At 37.2% G+C, this 12,603-nt stretch overlaps 1 protein-coding gene across 3 annotated transcripts in view; it reads left to right on the forward strand.

The window, feature by feature from the left end:
• Nucleotides 1–9,119, forward strand: part of DPP8 (dipeptidyl peptidase 8) — a 62,908-nt gene extending 53,789 nt beyond the window's left edge. For 2 of the 3 annotated variants that reach the window (XM_059057716.2, XM_059057715.2), the window contains exons 17-21: nt 423–569; nt 1,788–1,940; nt 3,209–3,351; nt 4,548–4,659; nt 7,122–9,119. In XM_059057716.2, the coding sequence (XP_058913699.1) occupies nt 423–569; nt 1,788–1,940; nt 3,209–3,351; nt 4,548–4,659; nt 7,122–7,244 (678 nt within the window). In that variant the 3' untranslated portion in view covers nt 7,245–9,119. Of the gene's footprint in view, nt 1–422; nt 570–983; nt 1,078–1,787; nt 1,941–3,208; nt 3,352–4,547; nt 4,660–7,121 lie in introns of those variants that run through there. The other variant, XM_067029626.1, reaches the window with a different exon arrangement.
• Nucleotides 9,120–12,603: the final 3,484 nt, after the last annotated feature.

The following is a 12,603-nucleotide window of genomic DNA, read 5'->3' on the forward strand; positions in this document are numbered from 1 at the left end:
GCACACCGCAACTAAGAGTAGCTACAGCTTGCCACAACTAGAGAAAGCCCAGGCACAGCAACGAAGACCCAACACAACACAGCCAAAAATAAATAAAATAAATTAATTTTAAAAATAAAAATAAATCAGGGAGAAGGGGAGGAGGGGAATTGCTAATCAATGGGCATAAAAAATTCTTATTTATGCAAGATGAATAAATTCTAGAGATCTGCTGTCCAATGATTAACAATACTGTATTGTACACTTAAAATTTTAAGAGGGTCCATTTCATGTTGTGTTCTTGCCACAAGAAAATAATTTCATTTTATAGGCAAAATAATGTTAAAAATTTAAGTTTTCTGTTTTTTACAGCATCCTGCCTCTCTCATGCTTTTGTATGCTGCCATATAATAAATTTCACTGAAGTTGTATTTCTTCCTCAGGTGCAGTTGGTGAATAATCGGTTTAAAGGAATCAAGTATTTCCGATTGAATACCCTAGCCTCTCTGGGTTACGTGGTTGTAGTGATAGACAACAGGGGATCCTGTCACCGAGGGCTTAAATTTGAAGGCGCCTTTAAATATAAAATGGTGTGTGAGCATACAAACATTTTTCTTTTAAAGACATTTACAATTTTTGGTGCATTGTTTAGTGTGAAATCCCAGAGAAAGAGATGGGGGAAGGCACTGTGAGTGTGTGTGCACGTGTGTGCATGTGAGCATGTGTTATGGTTTGGGGGTGGGAGGGAAGGTACAACTTGATAATTCACTAGGCTATTCATGTCTACCTATATGTAAATTTGGGGAGCTGAGATAGAACCACTTTTATATAGAAACCCCCTCTCTTTCTATTTTTTATGTCCAGTTTAGCCAGAAGCCAGTCCATTTAGTTTTCAGCATCCTGTACACTATTAAGAGGAATAATTGAGATTTGTTCTGTCCTCTGTGAAGAGAGAAACCAACTGGTTAGTGCCTTCCTTGTGACAAGCCTCTTTCTCTCTACAGGAAGCTTTAAATGCTACCTTTTAGAGATGCCCCATGTCCTTTCTGCTGCTTTGGGAAATGATGAGAATCCGATGTTCCTTTTGCACAGTAAGGCAGTTACTGTGTTTGCCAGTGTATTGGACATGCTGAGTAAGACATGGGGATTTTCTCCCACAGCCAGTTCTTTGACCTTATGTTGTATTCTCATGTAAGTTTTTGTTTTTATTTTTGTTTTTGGCTCAGTGAAGTGAGATTGTGTGCACTGGCAGGCCTAGTAATACAGACAGGGTGGTGGCGATAGGAATTAGGACTATACAGGACTTTAAAGAAATTGTATGTTCAGTTCCTAGAGGTAGGTGATAGGGAAATAGGAGGATAAGGCGTCAAGAGTGATTCCTTTTGCTTTATTGCATTAAGTTTTAAAAAGGAGAGGTAAAATTAGTCAACCACTTAAGGGGGCTAATTTTTTATCTTTGGGTATAGGAAGGCTTGTTACAAGGAAGATGCTGACCTCTTAGCAGACAACAGAACAAATGGAAATGGGAAATACCCATACAGCAAGGGACATTTTGGGTCACAGTAGGAAAGAACTTTATGACTAAGGGGTAACTAAACTCTAGGACAGGCTAGCAACAGAAGCTATAGGCTCCTATCTCTAGAGTTAAAAATTTGTTTTTCAAGCAACAGAATTTCCATTGATAATGAGTTCTTATCTTAAAAAAAACTACAGGTATTTTTAGTAAGAACATCTATCAGCTCTAAAAGCACTCTTATAATAAGATTTTTATTTATCAGAATCAGTGAAATGCTCTCCCTTTTTTACAGGGTCAAATAGAAATTGACGATCAGGTGGAAGGACTCCAATATCTAGCCTCTCAATATGATTTCATTGACTTAGATCGTGTGGGCATCCATGGCTGGTCCTATGGAGGATACCTCTCCCTGATGGCATTAATGCAGAGGTCAGATATATTCAGGGTATGTGATTTCCTATGGTACTTCTTTTTGCAATAAGGGTAGAATTTTCTGTAAATTGAGATAATGAGGAAATGCCAATTTTCTGAAGGTTTACAAAGTTGACAGTACTGTGAAATGTTAGGGTTTGTGTGTTTAATAGCCATGTGAAATAATAGATATATCCTGTCAACTTGTGAGATATATATTTACGTATCTTTACATTTATCTATATTAAAATAGTTGTCAACTTGATCAGTAACTGGCTATTTATAGACATATGCTAAAGATTATGGGAGATAGTCATGATTAGTAAAACACATATTCATATTGGGTTGTTCTTATTTGTGTAATTGTTGGACTACAACCTCTGAGGGCAGGGATCTGTCTGCCCTATCGTCAGCAGCCAAGCACAATGCTTGGCACATTGTCGGTCCTAAGTAAATCTGTACTGAATGAATAAACTATGAAATATATAAACAATGATTACAATTCGATAAACTTCTTAGAAAAATATGTTTAAAAAAATATGTTAGGAGAAAATATAAAATGATGCTAACAGTTGTTAAGGGAATGGGAATTATGTGTGGTGTTTTTCTTTTTTAATATTTCAATAACATTTTATTTTACAGTGAAAATTTTTTATTTTTAAGAATATAAACTATAGGGTTTTTGTTCTTACATGTATATTCAGATAATCTTTATTTATAAAAACCACAAAATGAACTCTGAATACTGCCATAATTTTTCCAGGCTTGCAGCTGTCAAGAAAGTAATTACAGTATTTAAATCAATATTTAAATATAAAACTGTGTGTGGGAGACTTACATTGAGACAAGTATTTAGTGCTTTAATATATTTCATTCATTGTTTTAAATTCTGTACTGCCAACAGAAGCTAAAAAAAAAAAAGACTGCTTTTTCCTATATAAAGCTGACACTTGTCCCATATTTTTTTCCCCAGGAGCAGGAATGAATTTACACTGAGGCATTCATATGTTCTAGTTCAGCCTCCTCTTTTAACAGAGGCCCATGTTTATATTTCATCTAGCCCAGGTTAAGGATTTGGTGTGTGGCACATCTGTGGAACATGAAGCTGACTGACTCACAAAGTATCAAATTCTTGACCTTCGCACTCCCCTTTGATTTTCTGAGTTGCCTGAGACCATGTATGCTCCAGTCATGGGGCTAAAGCCTAAGGATAATTTTAGCCTGTAAATTTGCAGTTACAGACTCTCAGTGCTAGCCATTCTTTTCTGGACCACACTTGACTGTCACTGTTATCTTATGCAGGTTGCTATTGCTGGGGCCCCAGTCACTCTGTGGATCTTCTATGATACAGGCTACACAGAACGTTATATGGGTCACCCTGACCAGAATGAACAGGGCTATTACTTAGGATCTGTGGCCATGCAAGCAGAAAAATTCCCCTCTGAGTAAGTTTAAGCTTTAAAATTAAAATTATAAATTTTAAATTGTATATTTAAAAATTGTCTTTAATAATAAGGAAAACTGGGCTTCCCTGGTGGCGCAGTGGTTGAGAGTCTGCCTGCTGATGGCAGGGGACACGGGTTTGTGCCCCTGTCCGGGAAGATCCCACAGGCCACAGAGCGGCTAAGCCTGTGAGCCATGGCCGCTGAGCCTGCGTGTCCGGAGCCTGTGCTCTGCAACGGGAGAGGCCACAACAGTGAGAGGCCCACATACCGCAAAATAATAATAATAATAATAATAATAATAATAATAATAATAATGAAAACTATAAACATGACAAAACCAAAACTAATACTTTATAGAGTACTAGAAGACATAGCTGTCTTATAGCTTAATTACAGCTGACATAGCTTAATTATAGGCCAGTTCATATAATTTGGATTTTTTTGCAAGATATATTTGAAGCAGTTGCTTAAGTGATAAAAGAAGCTTAATTAAGTACACAACTGTTTCAAGGTGGAAAAAATTCCATTTCTGCTTACATATATTTTGCAAGTAACATATATGATTTTTTTTTTCCTAGGGACATGCTATAATTATTGATGTGTGCTAATACCTTAATAGGAAATAGAACACATGATTTAATTAAAAAATTTTTTCTTTACATGTAGTATCTGGTTAATATATTACTAATTTAATATTGAAATGCTGAATCCTTTTTTTAAAAATAAATTTATTTATTTTGGCTGCCTTGGGTCTTCGTTGCTGTGCACGGGCTTTCTCTAGTTGTGCAGAGTGGGGGCTACTCTTCATTGCGGTGCGCGGGCTTCTCATTGCGGTGGCTTCTCTTGTTGCGGAGCACGGGCTCTAGGCATGTGGGCTTCAGTAGTTGTGGCATGTGGGCTCAGTAGTTGCGGCTTGCGGGCTCTAGAGTGCAGGCTCAGTAGTTGTGGTGCACGGGCTTAGTTGCTCCACGGCACGTGGGATCTTCCCATACCAGGGCTCAAACCCGTGTCCCCTGCATTGGCAGGCAGATTCCTAAGCACTGCACCACCAGGGAAGTCCCAAAATGTTGAATCCTTATTCTAATATTACAGTATAAGGAAGTTAACGTAGTTAATTGTGATTAGTTTTAAGGAATTAAGTGGTTTTCCCAAATACTCTTATTTTGCCTAATCCTCTGATATTTCCATTTTTCCAGACCAAATCGTTTACTACTCTTACATGGGTTCTTGGATGAGAATGTCCATTTTGCACACACCAGTATATTACTGAGTTTTTTAGTGAGGGCTGGAAAGCCATATGATTTACAGGTGAGTCCTTTTACATTTTCTGATTAAAATAGCCATGATTAGTGATTGGTTACTTTGAAATATAATAAAGTTAGGGAGTAAGGTAGAATTTTCAGCTGTGGCCACTCTCTGCTTAAGAGAACTAAAATAATAGGCATAGTTAGTAGTGCCTCTAGTTAGATAAAAATTAAGGTCCTGTGGAAGTCAGGATGAAAATTGTCCTATCAGATTACATGACTTGTGTATCTGTATCTGCTTTCAGTTTGTAATCATGGACAAGATGACAGGAGTCCATTCACTATCCTCCTTTGCTTTTCTTCTTCCTCTTGGAAGGGTAAAGAAATGCTACTTGATTTCATTGTTATAAAGGATTTTTAGGACCTAATTACAAGGTCTTTTAATTGTCTTCTATTTTATATTGACATTGGAGCAGAAACCAACAAGTTACTTACCTTCATTGCTCCATTACTCAAAAAAAAAGCTTTTAAGAGAAATTTTTCCTCCTTTCTTCCTTGTTTCTACTCCTTACACAGATTGTTCTCATAAGAAATGAAAAATATTACTTTTCCCTTTTTTGTGTTTCAGTTGACATTTATGTAGGTAAACTATGAGATATTTGTCTATAGCAGCAGTTTTCAAGCGTTTTGGTCTCAGGACCCTTTTATATACCAAAAAGCTTTTGTTTATGTGAGTTATATCTATCAGTATTTCTCATATAAGATATTAAGACTAAGAACATTTTAAAATATTCATTTATTTATTTAAAATTAACGATGATAAACTATTACATGTTAACACATATCACATTTTTAATGGGGGAGAAAATTTTTCAAAGCAAAACAATTTACTGAGAAAGTTAGCACTGTTGTACATTTTTCTAAATCCCTTTAATCTCTGGCTTAATAAGAAATACATCTAGATTCTCGTAGCTACTACCACATATGATCTGTTGTGGAATGTTGTTTTGGCTAAAGTAAATGAAGAAATTTTGGCCTCACAAAATATGTAATTAAGAAATGGGAGTAATATTTTAGCTTTTTCAGATAATCATGGATATTCTTCTTTGTTGCTACACCAAAACTGAACAAATGGTAGTTTCTTAAAGGTTAGTCTTAGTGTGGAATCTGAAACCATATCTGTAAACTTTTCATACTCTGCTACATTACAATCTGTTGGATCTTGTACTTCAGATGGATCTTTTACCCATGCATTGGTCATCTGGAAAATATTGATTCACTTCTAAGTGTTGACCCATTTAATCATACAATATTTTAAAAATCATATACATTGATATTACCACTGATCTCAACAGAAAATTCTCCAAGTATTGCGAAGCTCATGAGCTAGGAGTGGTAGATGCAAGTTTTCCAAAATTCTAATTTTCATTTAAAAGCTCAAAATTTATCAGTGGCAACAAATACTGTCAGTGTTGTCCTTGAAGTGACTGGCTCATATCTTTTTTTTTTTTTTTTGCTGTTCGCGGGCCTCTCACTGCTGTGGTGTCTCCCCTTGCGGAGCATAAGCTCCGGACGCGCAGGCTCAGCGGCCATGGCTCATGGGCCCAGCCGCTCCACGGCATGTGGGATTCTCCCGTACCAGGGCACGAACCCCTGTCCCCCGCATCGACAGGCAGACTCCCAACTGCTGTGCCACCAGGGAAGCCCTGGCTCACATCATTTTTAGAAAATGTTTGCCAAATAGCCAAGTCTGAATCACCATAGTTGTCATTCTTTCAAGTGAGAAATGGAGTTCCATTTAAAAACTCAGTTGTGGGGACTTCCCTGGCTATCTAGTGGTTAGACTCCATGCTTCCACTGCAGGGGGTGCGGGTTCGATACCTGGTCAGGGAACTAAGATCCCGCATACTGTGCGGCGGGGCCAAAAGAAAAACAAAACAGAACAAAACAAAACTCAGTTGTACAAGTCCTTTTCCTTGAGACATCATGTAGAAGTGCTTTATGCCTTCTTCCCATCTTATCACCACAGAATATAAAAAGACCTCTGCTCAAGGGTTGCAACTTAATAAAATTCTAATTTTTACTACTACTTAAGTGAAACTGGCATTTTTTCTTCTTTACTACAAGTGTATGTCACTGCCTTGATTCATGCTAAGGCACCAGCACTTTTTACCCACCATTGCCTTTCATTATCAGTGCAAATGCCAACACAGTGAATAAAGGCAAATAATGTCTTAGTTTTGCTGTGAAAGTAGTTTTGACCTTGTGTATCCCTGGAAAGAGTTTCTGAGGACTCCGAAGTCTGCAAACCACGCTTGGAGAACCATTGATCCTTCTGTAAGCTTAGTGGTATATAGGGAATTATAAAAAGAGAAGGCCCCTTAGATAGGATGTATGTGTATAATATCTTGGAGAAGCTGTGCTCCATGTTATTAATTCTGTTGAAAATCTCTGGAAAGCTTTGGAAGGAGATGTATTCCTAAATCTTATTTTGTGTATTTTGATTTTGTTGTTGTTGTTTTTAAGATCTATCCTCAGGAGAGACACAGCATAAGAGTTCCTGAATCTGGAGAACATTATGAACTGCATCTTTTGCACTACCTTCAAGAAAATCTTGGATCACGTATTGCTGCTCTGAAAGTGATATAACTTTGACCTGTGTAGAACTCTGGTATACACTGGCTGTTTAACCAGATGAGGAGGTTTAATCAGTAGAGAATTGATCATCACATTTTGGTACCTGCCACATAACATCTACTTCTGAAAGTATAAATGGTGCCATGCAGGTGTTTACAGCTTGTAGATAGTAATCTAATACCTTAACCATACACAAAATTAAATGATACATATTTCTAAGGGACCCAGCAATACCATGAGAATTACTGAAAGAAATAAGACATTAGCACCATGTATCCATACTACCTTATTTTCATTTTTAATAGCATTATGAAACCTCATGGACTTAATTAGTGTATTTTTACAGTATACTTCTGAGTTTGTTAAAATATGATATTAGTGATTGGTTTGGTTCAACTCCAGAATCTCTGACTAGTTACAGATTTGATAGCACTTAAATGTAATTGAATAGCTTATACTACATTGCTTGGGGTGTATCCAGCATGTTATAAACTAATCACTATTAAACCTATGGCTTAACTGGTCATTAATGATTTTTCAAGGATAACTTAGTAGCCTCCTAAAGACACATAATTTTGTTTCATTCAGACTCTGACCAGTTTTTAACCAATTTAAACTGTATCTAGTATAAATAGTTCTCTTTGATGATATGACCGAGTGGGTTTTTCCTTTCACATAAAGGCAAGTAACTGTATATGTAGCATGGATTTAATTAGTCTTATAATATTGATAATTACAGGCAGGAAAATTTTAATCAAATGATTAGAGCTTAAATATTTGCAGGCAATTTCTTTCCCTTTAGGAAAAGAAAAAAGTACACATTCACTTGTATTTTTCAGAAAATTTAGTGGTGCCAGTTTCCATTGGGTATTTCCTCATTGAAATATTCCAGAGTTTTAGGGCAGTGGAGGGGAATTTTGGTGGGTTGGGGGAGACCAGAGTGTGGAGAACGGCAGGGAGAGGAGAAGGCAAGGGTCTGCTTAAGATCTAAGCAGAAGTATAATTTGACCAAAAATACTCATGAAAAAGTTTAGGAATTGAAATTTAAACTCCTAAAATATTAGTTAAGGAGAATTAAGAAATCACACTCTTGCCAACACAGGTACAGACTAACATTATTCAGGGGAGGAAAAGTTCCTTAGAGTTACATTTACAATTCTAATTCTCATTTTTTAAAATTTTCTTCTTAATTTTGGAAACCTTACAAATTGAAACTTTCTTTAACCTTTTTAAATTATTTGAGTATTATTTAGATATTGTGAGCTTAAAGAGTTTCCAGACAACCTCTTTACCATAAACTGATCCCCAGCAAGGCATGGCTCTCTTTTGCAATGTTCAAAGCTTATAAGTGATTTCTTGAATGACCATGACACTTTTCTGTTTTAGCCCTAGCATTTGACTATTAAGGGAGCTCGTAGTGCCGATTGGGATCTGCCATCTTAGAATCTTAGGGTGTTAGATGGGTCACATTGGAGCCAGTGGCAGAGAAGGCACCTATGAGTTTGACAAGCCTCAGTGTTTGGAAAGTACTTCTAAACAACACTCCAAAAAAAAAATTACTCTTTTCTTTCTCACCACTACAGAGAGAGTAGATTCCTGCCCTAGAGAGCACAGCCTCCATCAGTAAGGATGGTGACTGTGCGTGAGATGTGGACTTCATCACTGAGGGCCGCATGGGAGGTGGGGGAGGTCCAGAGATGGCAGGGTGACCTGGTGGCGCTGTCTGTGGAGGGGGATTGGGTTTTGCTATTTTTGTATTTATACTGTATAATAGGTACCACACTTTCCCCTGTGTCTGTATATGTATTGATTTTCTTGTTATGATATTTTCCCATGCCAATATTTGTTTATATTTTTTTCAGTGTTAAATTAAATTGATTTGGGTAACTTTTCTTCCCCAAGAAAGTATTTTCCCCCCATGACTTAAGTATGTATCTGATTACTGAAGATAGTTTTTGTCTGGGGACCAGTGGCGTCTGACGATCTAACCTTATATAATATGCAAAGTAGAAATGGTATACAGTGGCTTTTATACAGCTACTCATTTGAAATATCTTACCCAATAAGGCTGTTTCTTCAAAATGGCATCTCATATTTTACCAAAACAAACCTTAAAGAACCTCATGGACTCTTGAATTCACAGGTATTTTCCTTTTACATCTGGCCTTCTGCTTTCCTCCCATCACAAGGAATGTTTTTGTTATAATTCCCAGTCAGTTAAATGCCATTCTCCTTCCATAGGGGGAGAAATACCTGACTGAATTCGCTTACAGAAAGACAGCTCGACTGAATTTGATTTTAAAATCAATGTGGAAAACATCATAGTCAATTCAAGCAATCAGTAGAAATCTCACTAAAACTATTTGTACTCTGTGTTTGGGTAACAAACTAAAAGGCATGAGTATAGCAACATTTTTAGTGAGAACCAAAAAGCACTAGCTTAAACATCAAGGGGGGTTTTGCAGGTTTGATAATAGGGTGCACTTGAACAACCATCAGTAGTTATGGTTGTTTCTGCCTTGTTGAGCAGTGGAACTTGAAATCTAAGATTCATCTGGGATGCTTATGAAAAGAAATGCAGTCTTGGAACTCACTCTTAGAAATTTGGATTTCATTGATTTAAATGGAGACCAGGAATCTGCATTTCTAACAGGCTTCCCAGGTGACTCTAAAACAAGTCATTTGTGGGCTACTTTAAGAAACTCTTCTGTAGAGAATGAGTTGGAATAAGAAAATAATAGGTGATTTCTACACTGGACTGATTTACAGGAACCTAAAGCAATAGTCAAGATAGCTGCTCATCTGTGATGACTGTTGGCCCTTTTTTCACTCTGAAAAAAGCAGAAGGTATCATTAATTGTATATCCCCTTGGTCTGGAGATTAATTTTGGAATGAAGGTTTTTCTGTCTGTGCTATTCCTGGCTTGTTTCCAAAGCCTCATACAAGAGGATGAAGTCACAATGCATGCATTATTTTTCAGAAGAATGAGATATAGATATTGATGCTTACTTTACTTGTTTTACTTCTTACAGAAGGTGTATCCCACCTCTCTGTAACATTGTTCTCTCTTTAGGTGGAATGATTCCTATGAGATCTCTCATTATTACAGAATTGTAAAATTTTCAAGCTGTTATATCTTTGGTATAATCTGATGTTCTCATTATTTAGAGGAGGAACCTCCATATAGAGAGAGGAGAAAATCTACCCATGGTCACGCAGCCAGTTAGTGTTTGGTTGGTGCTAGACTCCATCCAGATATCCTAACTCATGGTAGTTAAATAATATGTAGAAAAGGCAAATTTTTAAAGAAGTATTTATTAATATATTCCTATGAAACATTTTAAAGGTAACATAAAATGGTTAATTTTTCCATTCTAAAGTAAATGCTAAGCATGCTTATTAATGAAGCAGTACTTCTAATTAGTATATGACATTCTGAAGTTAATTAAAGTTGTTAACACTAAATGTGTCTTCCTTGGTGTAGTGGGGGGTTTGGGGATTGGGGTATAGAGTGCTTGCTTAAGCCTGGGAGCCCAAATTATAGCTGTTAAATAAAGAGACATGGCCATATCTAAACTAAGATATGTAAGATGAGTGTCCATTCCCAGCAGACGTAAAGGAATAAGGAAACTTTCCTGACTCCCACCTTCCCAACCCCACCCAGCCCCACCTAATCCATCTTGCAGCCTGAAATATGGAGACATAGCGCAAGGTGCTGGCTCCTGCTTTTCTTATTTCATCAAGAGACAGTTCTAGGAAATCATTTGAGAAGTCCCTCAGAGAGAAAAAAAGTAGTGTTCGTATGTTTGTTTTTACATAACCCAAATACAAATTTATGTTGTATTCAGCACAGTTGGAGTTCAGGTCTTTAATTTTAGAACATAAAGTGCCTGCTGTTTTAAGCATTGACTTATATAAAAAGAACTGCATGTCTCACTACAGTAAGTTTATGGGTTTTCTTATTTTCAGCTACATGGCTTTTAATCATGTAAAGTGAAACATTAGTTTTGTTGCATTTTATTACAGGTTCTTTGTTGCAATAAAGATGCTGCTAAAATTAATTGATGTTAAATGTCCCTTTATCCCCATCCCCCATTTGTACAGTCTTTGCATTGACTAGTGGCAACTGTGAGTGGTTAATATACACGAACAATGTCATATGCTTGCAGTGGCGAGTGGAGACTGCAAGGTAGTTACATGGGGTTTCTAGTATAAACACTAACTAAAAATGCATCCAAAGCCAGAGGGAGGTTTGCAGAGACCTGCTTCGTACCTGTAAGTGGTTTCCGACAGCCAGCATTGGTACTGCAAGGGTGGGTGATGCTTGGAGCCAATGATTAACATAACCTCCCTGAGCAGCTAGGAGTTTCTCTGGAATGCCTGTTGGAGTTGACAGTGGTTTCTACATGCTCCCCAGGAAATTTCAAGGGAGTTCAGTGTAATACTTTTCTTCAGAGATTTCTTTTTGACAATTCTCTGGTCTTTTGAAGCTGTACTAGAGAAAAGGTAGGGGAAAGAAGCAGATGAACCTCTCTAAAATTAGTAAATTTGGGTTTGTCTAATAATCCTTCCAGAACAGACCCTCAATCTGGATTCTGTAAATCTCTAAAGTTGTATGCAAAATATTGCATGAATGAGTAGAGGTGCATTCTGGGGAGAAGGGCTTTGGCGTTACCAGATTCTTAAAGGGATAATGATTTTTAAAAAACCACTGCTATGTTATTTATTAGGGTCTTAAACTTTTAATTTGTATACAAAAATTTTTAGAAATAAAGATTATCTTTAAACAGGGTACTACTATAGACCTATCCTTTTTACCTCATAACACATTAAAAAAAAAAAATCTCTGTGACTCTGGAATAAACTGAGGTACACTGGGTTAACCTGTTGAGGTTGCTTGTCGCCAGAAGTGACCAGCCAGACTCACCCAAACTCTTAAAGAGATTAATACCTCAGCACACATATAATTCATTTATGGCACTCCAGATGGGAACATTTTATAGACTACTTTGGTCTCTCTAATTTAGCCAGGATTTATTGATAATCAAAAATCAGCTTTCAACCTGGCCATAAGCATCCTGCAAAGACTGTGCTGGTGGTACACACTTCCCAGTGGCTCTTGGGCTCCAGAGCTCCAGAGCCCTGTCAGAGCAAGTGTATGGTCTCGAGGCCTCTAGATATCCCTCTAGCGTGACTTTCCCAACGCAGTGGTAATGAGAAACAGGGATTGATCCCTTGGTGCTTTGGAGGGGAGCAGAGTCGAAACAACCGTAGTATGAGGATCTCATAACCACAACTTTATTTTGGGCTTGGAGTGGTTTGGGGAATCACCAGGATTTAAATAAGTTAATCAGCCTAGTTCTATCCACT

This window comes from Kogia breviceps, chromosome 3, assembly GCF_026419965.1.
Source record: "Kogia breviceps isolate mKogBre1 chromosome 3, mKogBre1 haplotype 1, whole genome shotgun sequence".
Lineage (NCBI taxonomy): Eukaryota > Metazoa > Chordata > Mammalia > Artiodactyla > Physeteridae > Kogia > Kogia breviceps.